At 38.9% G+C, this 15811-nt stretch overlaps 1 protein-coding gene across 4 annotated transcripts; it reads left to right on the top strand.

The window, feature by feature from the left end:
* Positions 1 to 1586: 1586 nt before the first annotated feature.
* Positions 1587 to 15757, top strand: adipor1a (adiponectin receptor 1a). Of its 4 annotated transcripts, none has more exons than XM_061785133.1 (8): positions 1587 to 1717; positions 6269 to 6484; positions 6571 to 6690; positions 9541 to 9712; positions 9868 to 10054; positions 10969 to 11156; positions 13210 to 13403; positions 14044 to 15757. In XM_061785133.1, exons 2-8 carry the CDS (start codon positions 6338 to 6340, stop codon positions 14170 to 14172), a joined length of 1137 nt encoding a protein of 378 aa, XP_061641117.1. In that variant the 5' UTR covers positions 1587 to 1717; positions 6269 to 6337; the 3' UTR covers positions 14173 to 15757. The 4 variants fall into 4 exon arrangements, with proteins under 4 accessions (XP_061641117.1, XP_061641118.1, XP_061641119.1 ...); XM_061785134.1 differs by lacking the exon at positions 1587 to 1717 and adding an exon at positions 1800 to 1824; XM_061785135.1 differs by lacking the exon at positions 1587 to 1717 and adding an exon at positions 2060 to 2113.
* Positions 15758 to 15811: the final 54 nt, after the last annotated feature.

Raw genomic sequence — 15811 nt, 5'->3', positions numbered from 1 at the left:
GGACTTGACATGATGAATGATGATGCGTGCGATTAACAACATACTGTGATTTGGATTTCAAAATATTTGATTTTCCAAAGTATACTAATAACCTGATTTTTTTAAACTGTGCTTTTCAATGTGCTAAAGGAAATCAATAAGCTAATCAATCATTTAATCAAGTTAAGACAGAGCTGTTGTGTCAAACTTGACAGAATTTTACAAACTGACAGTAAACAAATTAGAGTTCTCCAAACCTTTTTACTGCAGGGAGGGTGGTATTATTGACAGCTTCACTTTGAACGTGATAAAAATAAGCTTCTCAGTTTTGACCTCTTGTTGCAATGAAGAGCGTATTTGGGTATGCGTAATAGACTGAGTGAATTATTGGACTTGAGTACCGTAATTTCTCATGTATAATGCACATTTTTCCCCCAAAAAATCAATGGTGTGCATTATACATAAGTATAGGGGAAAACGAAAAAGACTTTCCCATTTTATAAATGTATGCCGCCATCTCGAGGTTATGAATGAGGGGTATGTATGACTGCATAATATGTGCAGTTGTGCTCATACGTTTACATACCCCGGCAGAATTTGTGATTTTTTTGTATTATTTTTTTTTAAATACGACTGATGACTGAACAACAACCATCATTAATTTCTTTATGGTTATGTTTTGTTTGATGGTAATGCTTTTCTGAAATGATTGACAGTTTAATTTGAATCCCATTAAAAATAAAAATAAATGTGTTTTGCCTGGTCCTAAATGTTTTCTTTAAAGAATTGTACCCATCTTACAAAGTCTGCCTGGGTAATCAAACATGAGTTCAACTGTGTTTACGCATTCACTAAATAAAAGTAGGGCTGTGAATTTCAAAATAACAGCAAGTAAATAAAAAAGTATTACGTGTTCAAATAAAGTGCTTAACTTAAGTATAATTCTTTGAAAAAAATAAAGTACAGGTAATACTTCGTTTTGATCATATGGGTAGAAGCAAAATCATGTATTGTAAAAATGCATTATACATAAGTAGAATTTTGTTTCCAGAATTTTGAGCTCAACTTTGGGGGGTGCGTATTATACATGGGTGCACGTTATACACGAGAAATTACAGTAATTGCTTCTTTACACCGTGTCTTGTTTTTTTTTTCATGAACACAATTTTTGATCAGACAACATAAAACATACTCATATATTTATGAAATACAAAATTCTAAATAAAAAATTTGATTATTGTTGCTTTATAGATACATGTGAAGCACCTTTTGCAATATACATAACATTTAATGGAATTGGTGTTCAGGTTATTTTTGGTATTTTATCACTATTCTACCCCAGGCAGAGCAATTCAGTGCTCTTCCACTAGATGGAAGAATGCACACTTAACCTGGTTACCCCCATGTTGCCAGTCATACAATTTAATAGCTTTTATATTCAACTAAACAGGCGCAGATTTCACACTGAGTAGCTGAATGTGAGTAAATTAAGACGTGACATCTTTGGTTATGTGTCGTGAGATTTTTCTAAATTCATGTGCCTTGTTTGGGAAACATTGACCTACTCCATAAAGAGGAATTGACACTTTTATTTTGAAGTGTATGGATTTAGAACGGTTACTTTGTTTTGAAGGGTATGGATTAACTATGCGGAAGAGACCGCAACTTCCGAAAAGGATTGTGTTTTGTTTTTTTCGATTAGTAATTCACCTTCCTGGTTTGAGGACTACTTTGCCAGGTAAATTGCGTTCTGAGAGTGCAATTGCCGTTGTAAATGTTAATTCTATGTGTATCTGACAAGGCGAATAATTGGTGCCAGTTTGCCAGCTCAGTGCTAGCATAAAGGTAACATTAGCGACATGTATACGGGCGATCTGTCATCACACATTTGTTTTAACTCCCCCTGCTAAATTAGGATTTGCTGTGTGACATAAGTAGTTAGCGGTCGAGGGAGGTTCGATTAATCAAACCGTCGGTATCTTACATTTGTTATTTACGTTTTGCTTTGTTTCGGTCTGAAGCTTTGCTAAGTCACATCCGTTGTTTGTCTGCCCGCCAGCGTTTACAAAGCTGCTCCCCGCTTGGACGTGCTGTTGTTCGTTTGTCATCTCGGATATGAGCCATCAATGCAAATGTAAACGCTCTGGATGGAGGTCATTCACTGTCTGTTTTACAATCAAGCGGATCCATAACTGAATATTCCTATAAAGATCAATGTGATGTCATGGGATGGCAAACCTGTTTCGACCATCGACAGTCTGTTTTGCGTTGTTGTCAATTGAACGTTGACTAAATTTTCTTTGGAACGTAAAATCATCTTGGAGCACGTGCGGTTGTTGAGTGTTTTATCTGACAACCACGAGATGAATTATTGTTCTTAAGCCTTATAATGCAATAACTGAAACATCTCTGTAAGTAAATGGGCCCAATGTTAGTATTGTGCAGCATAGCACAGTGCACACGTTCAATACGATGAGGGCTATAAGATGGAGGAAGATGATGAAAATGATCAGTGTTAACTGATAAAAACTGATATCCTCAAGTTCAAAATATTTACTGTCAACTGACTGTTAAGAGCTGGGAGTTTTCTTTCCTTAAATATATTCTTCATTGGTAGCCAGAATAAAGGTCCATTAGGTCCAAATGTGTGCATTTTTACGGCTTTACGTGATTCCAAATAAAACAACACTAACATTTAATGGCAACAGATCATTGTTCTATGGAAAATGGACACGTTATCGCAGATTGATCTTTTTTTAATTGTAGTATATGATAGGGTTAGCAGTATAGCAACCAGTTTTTCATCCAGTTTTACGTAAATGAGATCAATATTCATTCATAACTGAATATGACTATGCTTAAATTTAATTTACTGAATGATTTATCAGCAGAAAATTTGACTTGACGTCTGAACATTGTGTAGGGCTGTAACTGACGATTATATTAATTGCTGGTTAATCTGTTGACTATTTTCTTGATTAATCAAGGAATTATATTTTTAAATTTTTTTTATTTCCATCCCTTTATTAAAAAAAACAAGACATTACTTGAAATTGGTAGTGCAGAAAATGCACCAACAAATTGGTTATAAATGTGACAGAGTTACTGGTATGATCTGTAACATGTTAGAAAATAGGCAAAATGTTGATCGTTGTTTTCCAAAGTAAAAGCTGATGTTTTCTGATGTCTTATTTTTATTAAACACAAAGATGATAAGTCTGCTTGTATGGAGGACGACATAAATCTGAGAAGTTTTACTGTTGAGAGGCTAAAATCTGTGGATTTTGACAATTTTATGTTTTTTTTAAAAAGGTCAGTAAAGGATTAATTGATTATCAAAATAATTGATTAGTTGTCAAATCATTTATTCATTTTTGCACCTCCACCTTATTTACAGTGGGGCAAAAAAGTATTTAGTCAGCCAGCAATTGTGCAAGTTCTCACACTTAAAAAGATGAGCGAGGCCTGTAATTTTCATCATAGGGTATACCTCACCTATGAGAGACAAAATGAGAAAAATGGGCACATCAGTAAAAAAAAAAAATCCAGAAAATCACAGTCTGATTTTTAAAGAATTTATTAGCAAATTATGGTGGAAAATAAGTATTTGGTCACCTACAAACAAGCAAGATTTCTGGTTCTCACAGACCTGTAACTTCTTCTTTAAGAGGCTCCTCTGTCCTCCACTTCTGTATTAATGGAACCTGTTTGAACTTGTTATCAGTATAAAAGACACCTGTCCACAACCTCAAAGAGTCACACTCGAAACTCCCCTATGGCTAAGAGCTGTCAAAGGACACCAGAAACAAAATTGTAGACCTGCACCAGGCTGGGAAGACTGACTCTGCAATAGGTAAGCAGCTTGTTGTGAAGAGATCAACTGTGGGAGCAATTAATATAAAATGGAAGACATACAAGACCACTGATAATCTCCCTCGATCTGGGGCTCCACGCAAGATTTCACCCCGTGGGTTCAAAATGATCACAAGAAAGGTGAGCAAAAATCCCAGAACTACACACGGGGGCCTAGTGAATGACATGCAGAGAGCTGGGACCAAAGTAACAAAGGCTACCATCAGTAACACACTACGCCGCCAGGGACTCAAATCCTGCAGTGCCAGACGTGGCCCCCTGCTTAAGCCAGTACATGTCCAGGCCCGTCTGAAGTTTGGTAGAGAGCATTTGGATGATCCAGAAGAGGATTTGGAGATGGACAGATGAAACCAAAATAGAACTTTTTGGTAAAAACTTAACTTGTCGTGTTTGGAGGAGAAAGAATGCTGATTTGCATCCAAAGATCACCATACCTACTGTGAAGCATGAGGGTGGGAACATCATGATTCGGGGCTGTTTTTCTGCAAAGGGACCAGGATGACTGATTCGTGTAAACGAACGAATGAATGGGGCCATGTATCGTGAGATTTTGAGTGAAAACCTTCAATAAGCAAGGGCATTGAAGATGAAACGTGTCTGGGTCTTTCAGCATGACAATGATCCCAAAGACACAGCCCGGGTAACGAAGGAGTGGCTCCGTAAGAAGCATTTCAAGGTCCTGGAGTGCCCAAGCCAATCTTCAGATCACAACCCCCTAGAAAATCTTTAGAGGGAGTTGAAAGTCTGTGTTGCCCAGCGACAGCCCCAAAACATCACTGCTCGAGACGAGATCTGCATGGAGGAATGGGCCAAAATACCAGCAACAGTGTGTGAAAACCTTGTGAAGACACAAATAACGTTTGACCTCTGTCATTGCCAAGAAAGGGTATATAACAAAGTATTGAGATGAACTTTTGTTATTGACTAAATACTTATTTTCCACCATAATTTGCTAATAAATTCTTCAAAAATCCGACATGATTTTCTGAATTTATTTTTATTCCTTCCCTCATTTTGTCTCTCATAGGTGAGGTATACCTATGATTAAAAAAAATACTTCCACAATTGGTGGCTGACTAAATACTTTTTTGCCCCACTGTATGGCAAGACTTTTTTTTTTTTTTTAACGATACATAACAGTCTCTACCACTGTGCTGCAGCACATTGTTTAATGATGGATCAGCAGGTGTGCTGCTGTGAATTATAAAATTTCACTTAATTGGTATATACTGAATTATTCACTACGAATAATGTGTCTTTATAGTGTATCTTTGTTCATCTATCTATGCCAGCAACGTATTGTGACAGGCAGAACAATTAAATGGTCTTGGTAGAAGGCAAGACGTATTCAGTTAACTTAAATCCATCCATCCATTTTCTGAGCCGCTTCTCCTCACTAGGGTCGCGGGCGTGCTGGAGCCTATCCCAGCTGTCATCGGGCAGGAGGCGGGGTACACCCAGAACTGGTTGCCAGCCAATCGCAGGGCACATAGAAACAAACAACCATTCACACTCACAGTCATGCCTACGGGCAATTTAGAGTCTCCAATTAATGCATGGGATGTGGGAGGAAACCGGAGTGCTCGGAGAAAACCCACGCAGGCACGGGGAGAACATGCAAACTCCACACAGGCGGGGCCGGGGATTGAACCCGGGTCCTCAGAACTGTGAGGCTGACGCTCTAACCAGTCGCCCACCGTGCCGCCAGTTAACTTAAATTTGTGAGTAAATCGAAACAAGATCATCATCATTTCAATATATACTTAAAACATTATTTTTTTAAATTATACTGTACATCTAATTCATGTATTTTTTTTTACTTTTATGTCTGGTGGTGTCCTGTATGATGTGAAATACAGTCCCCTCCAAATGTATTGGAACGGCAAGGTCAATTCTTTTTTATTTTTTATTTTTTTATTTTTTTTGTACACTTGAAAAGTGGGTGGGTTCAAACAAAAGGTGCTCTGTCCTGAGTTGTTTAACACATCTAGATGTAAATACCATGAAATAACAGCTGGAATTCTGAACCTTTATCTCATATTCATCTTTTGATCTGAAACCCAAATGTCTTCAGTATACAACAAAAACAAAGGGTCTGAATACTTATGGCTGTGTGATATTTCATTTTTTCTTTTTTAATAAATCTGCAAAAATTTCAACAACCGTTTTTTTTCTATCAATATGGGGTGCTGTCTGTACATTAATGAGTAAAAAAAAAATAACTTAAATGGTTTTAGAAAATGGCTGCAATATAGCAAAAGAGTGAAAAATGTAAGGGGGTCTGAATACTTTCCGTACCCACTGTATGTTGTTTGCATTTAGTTGTTATCTCTATGTTTGTTCACTCACTACCACTGAGAACTGTAAAATATCTCACAAAAACAATGAAGTTGATTGCACTTTGTGTTTTTCTCAGGAGTAAATTGAAGTGTACCGTTTGAAGCAGAATACAGGGACTGTGAGTGGGTTATCAGGCAGTCTCCCTATGTCAGGCCGAAACGGGTCTGCAAGTGATGCAGACTGCCGGATCTCAGAGGACTGCCATGTCCCGGATGTGGAGCTAATAGAGCTTGGGCCCCTGCTGGAGGAGGGAGGGGTTCGCCAGCCGGCCTCCAAAGGTGCCCATGCAGAGGTATGACTTTTTTTATTCTTAATACCCCCAAGCCCACCCCTGACAAATTTAGTTCCCGTTCATCTTCAGTAATCCTCTCTTTAAAGGGAGCAACCATGCTCGCGGATGAGGAGGAGGAGGATGATGATGATGAGGTGGGAGAGGTTCTGACCTTACCACTCCAGGCACACCATGCCATGGAAAAGATGGAAGAGTTTGTACACAAAGTAAGTGCAGCTTTCCATTTTCCAACCTCTGTGTGCACCCTAAATAAAAATTTCGTAACGGGCAAAGAACCACATTTGGTAACTTAAATTTAAGTTGAAATGTACCACGTTTTAAAGCAGTACAATGTGATTGCTGTGTGAGTCTGCATGTGATTACTCCCACCTCTTAACGCAGAAAGGTAAAGATCAATGTGAGCATTAAACATAGTAGGATTAAGCAAGGTAGGGAAAAAGTCAATTGTGTCATACTTTTGTAATATAATGGCAGTCTTTCAAATTGGAAAACAACTACCTAAGTGTAATCTCTTTATAGTATAGTATTTCCATGGGTGCCCCATGTACTTAAGTACCTGAGGTCTTAATTACTATCTCATAATAAATGTTTATTTGGGATATTATACTCTCGTGTGCAGTCAAACAGACAGCAAAGCACAATGCTGCAAGGTGTGGCTACCTTCAACTGCCTCAAATTGCTACTGCCACGATGTGTCAGTTAGTGCAGAGGTGTTGTAATATGCATGGATCCGCCCTCTCCCCAGAAACAGCAACTTCTGGTTCCAAAATATGTAAATGGAAACAACTTGTTTTCATAAGACAAGCCACCTGGTGTCACTTCCTTGTTCCTACTCAATGTGTCCATTCCAGTTGAGTACTGCTCATGATTAGCAAAGGTTGAACGCAAGCTATTTCAGGATGGTAAACCTCCAGTTTCTTAAAATTTAGAAAACATGTTTACTGTAGGAAAAGGAGGAAATCAGAATAATTTGTTCCCTGATCAAACTGTCATTATTATTAAAGCTTTATTAACTGTACAGGTCATGTTTTAAGGTTTTGCTTGGTTTAAGCAAGTTCAGTTGGTGCAAATCTGGGTCTACAGCACTAATGAGAGATTAACATGTCACAGAAGTGTTTTTTTAGTCAGTCGACTGTGGATTTTTCCATGCAGTGGTGCAAAGAATGTGTGGAGTACACTCACCAGCCACTACATGAGCTGCACCTACTTAATATAAAAAATTTTTGCCTTTACAAAGGTAATAACTATCCATCCATTTTCTGAGCCATTTATCCTCACAAGGGTCGCGGGAGTGCTGGAGGCTATCCCAGCTATCATCGGGCAGGAGGCGGGGTACACCCTGAACTGGTTGCCAGCCAATCGCAGGGCACATACAAACAAACAACCATTCGCTCTCACAGTCACACCTACGGGCAATTTAGAGTCTCCAATTAATGCATGTTTTCGGGATGTGGGTGGAAACCGGAGTGCCCGGAGAAAACCCATGCAGGCACCAGGAGAACATGCAAACTCCACACAGGCAGTTATATATAGCTGCAATGTATCATACTGAAAAGGTGGATGCACAAGAATGGGAAATGAGTGCCTAACTGAGCATTATTTTCTTTTTGAAGGCAGAATGTTTAATACACCCCTGGTATTTTATTCTATTTCTGCAGATGTACCGAATGTTTTGGCCAGTTACGGCCTGATTTGCTAAGATCAAAAAAAGAAGTTGCTAAATTGCGTGTTCACTCAAAGGCCCGCTACAAACCAAGGAACGCAATTGAACTGTGGCGCAGTGTGCAGGGTTCTGCTAGTTTTCATCTCGGCCAACCATCTGCGTTTAGTTTTGCTGCAATTCAGAATTTGAATTGCAGGTGCACACCGTTGCAACGCAGCAGATGGAACGGCCAGTCAAAAATGCCATGTTGTATTACATGATCTTTCACAACAAAGATTACATTGCTGGTTACGAAGATCTAGTTGGCCGCTACTAAGCCGTAACAAAACAGAAAATACAATACATACTTTGTGTTTTACAATAATATATATATATATATATATATATATATATGTACATATGAAATTAAAGATATTATATATATATACATGTGTACATGTGGCTTAAAAGCACTTTAACTAAGATCCCAAATAGCAGGCACTAAATTTCATGTTCACTCACTAACAGATTGGCTCGTTGTTGGCAACAGGTGTAAAAGTGTTTGAGACCGCCGTATTTAAAAGAGGGGTTTGCGCTTTAGTTAGCTTTGACGATTTTTACCATGGAACATTCGGAAGAGCACAGCAAGCGCAAAATGAAGTTACTTTGAAATGATGAAATTGCAGGTGTTAGTGGAAGAGAAGTAAACATATTACTGAGTTAGAGAAATTCAATCAATTGCTCTGATCATTTTGAGAAAGCCAGCTACCGCATAAAAGCCACATTTTGTTTGCTTTAACTCACCATAAATATACATATATATATAAAATACATGTGACCCTCCAGCACGAAACGTATCGGAAGTCGCACGGCTCGGTTTGAACTATATACATTCTGCATTAAAAATGCTTTCCATTGATGTACAGATTGTGGTAATCGGCTAACATTTGGTGAAGATATGTCCTTTTAAATAGCAGAAGCAGCGTTTCAGCGTTAGCCTAGCAACAAGGATGTCTTGTTTGCACCGGGTGGGACTGTATTACGGCCTCTTGTTGTTGGATACATGTAATGGCGTACATTTGAATTAAATCCATGGCTGCAGAGAACCCCAAACCTTCTGCTGATACCAAACCCGATGTGGTTTCCCTTGTTTTTCGCGCGGCAGCAGCCGATAAGTGTCGTTGCTTTCTCATCGTCGTCGGACTTTCCTCATGGGGAGTTCGCTGTCCCTTCTCAGTAAAACCATTTTCTTTGAGGCATTAAGGTAAGAAATTCACGTCAACTCCAACTGGGAAATGATATGTCCTGCTAAAGCTACTGCCCCCGCGACCCGACCTTGGATAAGCGGTAGAAAATGGATGGATGGATGTATGGATGGATGAATGTACAGTATTTGTAAAATATGTTTTTTCAGGTTTGGGAGGGGCGCTGGAGAGTCATTCCCTTCCATGTCCTGCCAGAGTGGCTTAAGGACAACGATTACCTCCTGCATGGACATCGCCCCCCCATGCCTTCATTCCGGGCCTGCTTTGGAAGCATTTTCCGAATTCACACTGAGACCGGAAACATTTGGACTCATTTGTTAGGTCAGAATGCAAAAACATGTTTTATTTTAGCTCACCTTTTGATATTATGATTGTATTACTTACTGTATTACTTACTGGGTTCGCATTCACAATTTCAAAATGTTTGTTTTACGTGTGAGCCAGAGAGAACATTGAAACTCTTTTGTCTCCCTTAGGGCTTATTTTATTCCTGTGTCTGGGCACGTTAACCATGTTGCGGCCCAACATGTATTTCATGGCCCCGCTTCAAGAGAAAGTGGTGTTTGGGATGTTCTTCCTGGGAGCTGTGCTCTGCCTCAGTTTCTCCTGGCTTTTTCATACAGTCTACTGTCACTCCGAGAAAGTGTCTCGCACCTTCTCCAAGTAAGCGCTCAGACACTTATCATTAATACCTTTTAGCTTTTCAGTATTTTGTAAAAAGTATTGATTTTTCAGTTTGTCATCTGCCGCTCGATTAACTTCATACACTCCAAAACATTGAATTTGTATGCACCATGACCACGCGTGCTTAAAACTCTTACAAATGGGGGCTGCTCATTCACTACCCCTTCAAACAAAAGCCAGATTCTTTGCTACTACCCCAACTGCCACTGTAATTACTGTATACACAGTTTGGTCTCTTTCTAGTATAATACAATCTTTTTTAGTATAGTAAAAGGACGATGATGAATTTAAGTACTTTATTTTTGTATAATTGTGAAATTAGCCTGAAATGTTATAGTGAACAAACATCAGGATTTTCAAGCACTTAAAAGTGTCAACGATTTTCACAATTGTACAAATATATGCATAAAGAAAAGGCAAGTTGCTCTAGTAAGTCTTGCAAATGTTCTTAAATTTTTACCGTGGAAAAGACGACTGAACTATACTTCTCAAATACATAAACACAACACTTTTGTTTCGCTTCCATTTTTCCTGAGCTGAATTCAGAGATTTTTCTATGTACACGAAAAGCCTATTTGTCTCAAATATTGTTCATAAATCTGTCTAAATCTGTTAGTGAGTACTTCTCCTTTGTTGAAATAATCCATTCACCTCACAGGTGTGGGATAGATGCTGATTAGAGTACATGACTATTCCACAGGTGTGACTTAGGCTACCCAAAATAAAAGGTCACACTGGTGTTCACACCAGATACTGACCAATAATTCAGATTCTAATGATTCTGACCAATAAAGTATCATTCAAAACCTAAATCATTATCTTCTAAAGGCAGAATTTTTGTGTACAGATTGTGTATTAATAATGGTGAAATTGATCTTTCTTTTGTCCCTCAGGCTTGACTACTCAGGCATCGCGCTCCTCATCATGGGTTCTTTCGTGCCGTGGCTGTACTACTCGTTCTATTGTTCTCCTCAGCCACGACTTATCTACCTCACCATTGTTTGTGTACTCGGCATTGCCGCCATCATAGTGGCCCAATGGGACCGGTTCTCCACACCTCGACACAGACCCACCAGAGCAGGTGATACCATAATGCAGAAATAATTTCGCATCACTATTTTTAATCTTCTCTTCCAGGTAAAATAGCGACCCATCACCCTCAAAATGATTGTGTATTTAAATGGTTAAAATGTTATTGAATTTTTTTTTTTGTCATGCATACATTTAAATTAGTCGCCTATCGGCGTAATTCCCCATTTTGAACTCAAAATAGGCCATTTACGTGAATCTTATAGATCCGATGAGTTTTTCTTGGGGGAGGGGTGGGGGGACTCGCTGTCGCTGTCGTCATAGACTGTGTCGTACTCCTTGAACGCTGGCAGCTAGATCCATTCCACACATCCACACAAATGTAATTTCTGAATATTACTCCGCGGCGGACTAATATGTGCGCGCGTCGCCCTGAGGTTCCGCCTGTGTGCTCAGGACCTGCTTTGTTTGGATAAGTCACAGGAGTTGACGAGACCAGAAAAAACACTTCACCGCTTCTGCTGTTAAGAAGTAACGGTACTTTTACTCCGTTACAATGATCTAAATGTACCTCGCTACTTTTATTTATCAATTATTGCTTATTCATCAACGACTTCATGTGCAAGACAAATTTGACTTCCACATTGGCCACTGTTTGCGTCAATCCAATTTAAGCGCTTGTGACGTTTAAGTCTAGTTCACCAATCAAACGATGCAAGAAAGTCACATGACCTCACACGTCGTCCATTGGGCTTCCCAGGCATAGGTATTAACGCTAGATAAGTAATATTTTGGAGGACTACTTTTAGTTGAGTCACATTATTGTCATGTAACAGTACTCTTACTTGAGTACAATGTTTGGCTACTCTACCCACCTCTTGAGCGGACATCCTCTGTTGTACGTTTAAGCAACATTTTTTTCTTGTCAGATCAGCCAGTGTCGTATTTGTTGCACTGGTCTTTTGTATTTTCGCATTGAAGTACTGCGGGTCGTGTAAGCGGCACGGTGGTCGACTGGTTAGAGCGTCAGCCTCACAGTTCTGAGGAGCGGGGTTCAATCCCCGGTCTCGCCTGTGTGGAGTTTGCATGTTCTCCCCGTGCCTGTGTGGGTTTTCTCCGGGCACTCCGGTTTCCTCCCACATCCCAAAAACATGCATGCTAGGTTAATTGACAACTCTAAATTGCCCGTAGGTGTGAATGTGAGTGTGAATGTTGTTTGTTTGTATGTGCCCTGCGATTGGCTGGCAACCAGTTCAGGGTGTACCCCGCCTCCTGCCCGATGACAGCTGGGATAGGCTCCAGCACGCCCGCGACCCAAGTGAGGAGAAGTGGCTCAGAAAATGGATGGATGGATGGTCTTTTGTTTTTTATATGTATCGTGGCCCTGGTTGTGGTCCCAGCAGAACCGCGAAGCACACGTAACATCAGCGACAAGAGTTTATCTGCTAGTACATCTTGTATTAATTAGTAAACCCAGCTACAATTATCTAATTAGTTTACGGATGTTAAGGTTAAATCTATTAAGCGACGGAGCGATGTTAGGGATTATGTCACAACGCAGGATGAACTAGCTTCAAATTCAGAAATGGACAATAAAAACAGAAAAATTGTATACTTAATATTTTCCTGGAGGATGCATTTGGGATTGGCCTTTGAAGTTGGTAATAGTGAAAAATGAAGTGAAACAGACAATGATTTTAGTCAATTATTTTCCAGAATGAGAGTGCTTAAAGAGGAGGATGGTATTCATGTGGCACAGCTTGAAGCAGGAATAAGGTGCAGGTTGAGATGGCCTGGCTGCCAGAACAAAAAAAAGCAAAGAAATCAGGTCAAATTAATTTTAATCTTAAATTTGTACATCAACATGTACTTCAGCAGTGTAAATAAGTTTTTCTGCGTGAAGAATTATTATTATTTATTTTTTTTGCCTTATTGTACTCTTCAGAGTCATCCAGATTGCTTAATTTATGTTAACATCAAAAATATTCTCTGCGGGGGCCAAGGGGATCCCCCCCGACCCCCGCTCTACAATGTTCTTTTTTTTTTTTTTTTTTTTTGTCACCTTTTTCATGCATTTGGTGTTTGCATGTCTGGTCATGTCATAGGTGTTTTTATGGGTCTGGGACTTAGCGGCATTGTTCCCACAATGCACTTCACCATCGAGGAGGGCTTCGTTAAGGCAACTACTGTTGGCCAGATGGGTTGGTTCTACCTGATGGGGGCCATGTATATCACTGGAGCTGGTCTGTATGCAGCCAGGATCCCTGAACGCTATTTTCCCGGCAAGTGTGACATATGGGTAAGTATTTACTTTATTTCACAATACAGTGGGGCCTACCTACTACTGACCTGACTTCTGTGTTTTTAGAGATAAGAGCCATCATTCAGACGATAGTTTTTTATTTTTATTTTATTTATTTATTTATTTTATTTTTTTGCTTTCACTTTTGAGCTAAAATTTGAGATCCGCCCTGTATGGTGGCAATGAATTCAACTCTGCTCGATTCACAACAGGTAGCATGTTAGCAGAGTGAACAAATCTTTAAAAAAAGATACTTCGAGCTGTTTAATGCCACTCCTAGTTAATTTACTGTCAATAGTGAGAGATAATAAGAGAATTACACGTTCTGTATTTAAAACAACCACATAACTTTGCCTTTTAAACATGCTATCTTAATGCTAACACATAATGGGAAACACCATAGATGGGCTAACGCATAGCATATCTGTGGTGGTTTTATAAAACTTTAAGGAAAGGATATTTGAATAAAAATGGTGGAGAAACACATGAAGACAGATAATATTGCAATACTCTCATAGATTTTTTATCCACTGCTTGGTCACTGAACGAAATCTCAAAGCATCACTATATTTGTTTGGAGAAATCCTATTTATTAAATTATTGTTGGTACTCATAATTTATTTCTCTCTCCTTCTAGTTTCACTCCCATCAGATTTTTCATGTTCTGGTCGTGGCAGCAGCGTTTATCCATTTCTACGGCGTTTCTAACCTGCAGGAGTTCCGTTACGGCCTGGAGGGAGGATGCACAGATGACACTCTACTCTGAGAGGCCTAACTGTGACTTGTTTTCTTAATAGCCCACGCAAACACCACATGCACACATACATGCACACATAAGAACACAGTACAAATGCTGCTGGAATTCCTAAAAGTCCTTTATTGCTCATTTACTTCTCGTTTACTCACCTGGTGTGAGGCCTTTTTGGTGGGTTTTGTTTCCTGCTTTTTTTTTTTTTTTTTTTAATTCTTTTTTTTGGGGGGGGGCATTAATAAAGTAGCATTAACTAGCCAACGAGCTCTGGAGGGAATCGTCAACAGTCACTATTTTGTCAATAATTAAACTTGAAATTTGCATCTAAAGTAACATCAATTTAATGAAAACCGTACCTCCATCTAACTGATGGTCACTAACCTTTTGGTCTCAGTCTGTCTGCATGTGACAAAGGATAAGAAGAATATTAATAAGAGTGCTGTAGCAGTGGGAACACATTGTAAACTAATCATTCTCTCCCACTTTTTGTCTATCCAGGCTTGAGGATGAATGTACAGTCAGTTATTTAGGTGCAGAACAACAATCCAGGTCAATGTAGATACAAAGGGGCCTCTATGTGTTTGTCATATGAAATGTTACATAAGGTATGTAAGGATCTTGCCAGATGTTTACTATGCTAACAAATATTGTTCAATTGTTGGTTGAAATGTGGCATACACTCACAAAGAGTGTAAGGCTCTGAAAGCTTAGGTCATAGTAGTCTTGAAAGAAAAGCTGTTTAAGTGCTATCATCATGGATTTTCATAGATGTCTAAATAGTGAATATTTGCCTGGCATTTGAACATAGAAATGTTAATGCTGCCCTTTCCTTGGATTATATGAAAATTATTTTTTTAAGGTTAACTTTCATTTGATACTGTACATTCCATCATCTGAGAAAAGGTCCTAAAGAAACTTGTTTCAACATTACAGAAAGATTTGCAGCAGTTGTGCAAAAAGAATGGGTGGATGAAAACAATGAAATATAAAGAAGTTCCCTGCCATCATTTTACAGACAATACATCCTGTTTTTTTTCTGTGTCAATTTAGGTCCCAGGCTACGCACAATGTACAGATCTGGAGGGGTCAAACTGTGTTTTTGTCAGTTGCAAGCTTCCTTTTGTGTTAGATTTCAGATGCAATCTGAGGTGTGAATAGCAAATGCACCGTGTATTCTTAAATTCAAGACTTTTAATTAACAGATGGGGTTTAAAACGTTACGTGTGATTGGTACAAAACTCTAGTATTCCTGTGCCTTAGGCCAATGGAAATGTTTTAAATAAAATGGCCTATCTGAATTGTCAAGGGTTCCGCAATGATTTCCAGATGTAGATTCATATAGTTCTCCTTGCCATATACAATCAAATCATTATTGAACTACAACCACATGGACAGGTTTTATCAACTGCTGTTTAAGACTACTTTTTCTAGATCAACTTATTCAAGCTTTATTACAAACTAAAATAATGTGTATTCTTGACTTTGTGTTATGTCCTGTGTAGAAAGTGAGAAATCATACATTTCATTGAAATGTAGACATAACTATTTATTAATTGTAATCTTGGGAAAAATACTGTAATAAAATGTTTTTCCACATGTACAGCGGTGTCCTGTTCCTTTTTTTTTTTTTTTTAATTGCCTCCAGTCACAAGTT

This window comes from Phyllopteryx taeniolatus, chromosome 9, assembly GCF_024500385.1.
Source record: "Phyllopteryx taeniolatus isolate TA_2022b chromosome 9, UOR_Ptae_1.2, whole genome shotgun sequence".
In the NCBI taxonomy this organism is placed as follows: domain Eukaryota; kingdom Metazoa; phylum Chordata; class Actinopteri; order Syngnathiformes; family Syngnathidae; genus Phyllopteryx; species Phyllopteryx taeniolatus.
Note: the sequence above shows the minus strand (reverse complement) of the source record. Positions and strands in the feature narration are given on the sequence as shown.

What these genes read in the sequence shown, in the direction of transcription:
- adipor1a (XM_061785133.1), top strand. Translation starts at nt 6,338, where the DNA reads ATGTCAGGCCGAAACGGGTCTGCAAGTGATGCAGACTGCCGGATCTCA. An exon ending in CCAAAGGTGCCCATGCAGAG is followed by an intron (nt 6,485 to 6,570) that starts GTATGACTTTTT and finishes CTCTCTTTAAAG; the next exon opens with GGAGCAACCATGCTCGCGGA. An exon ending in CCGGCAAGTGTGACATATGG is followed by an intron (nt 13,404 to 14,043) that starts GTAAGTATTTAC and finishes CTCTCCTTCTAG; the next exon opens with TTTCACTCCCATCAGATTTT.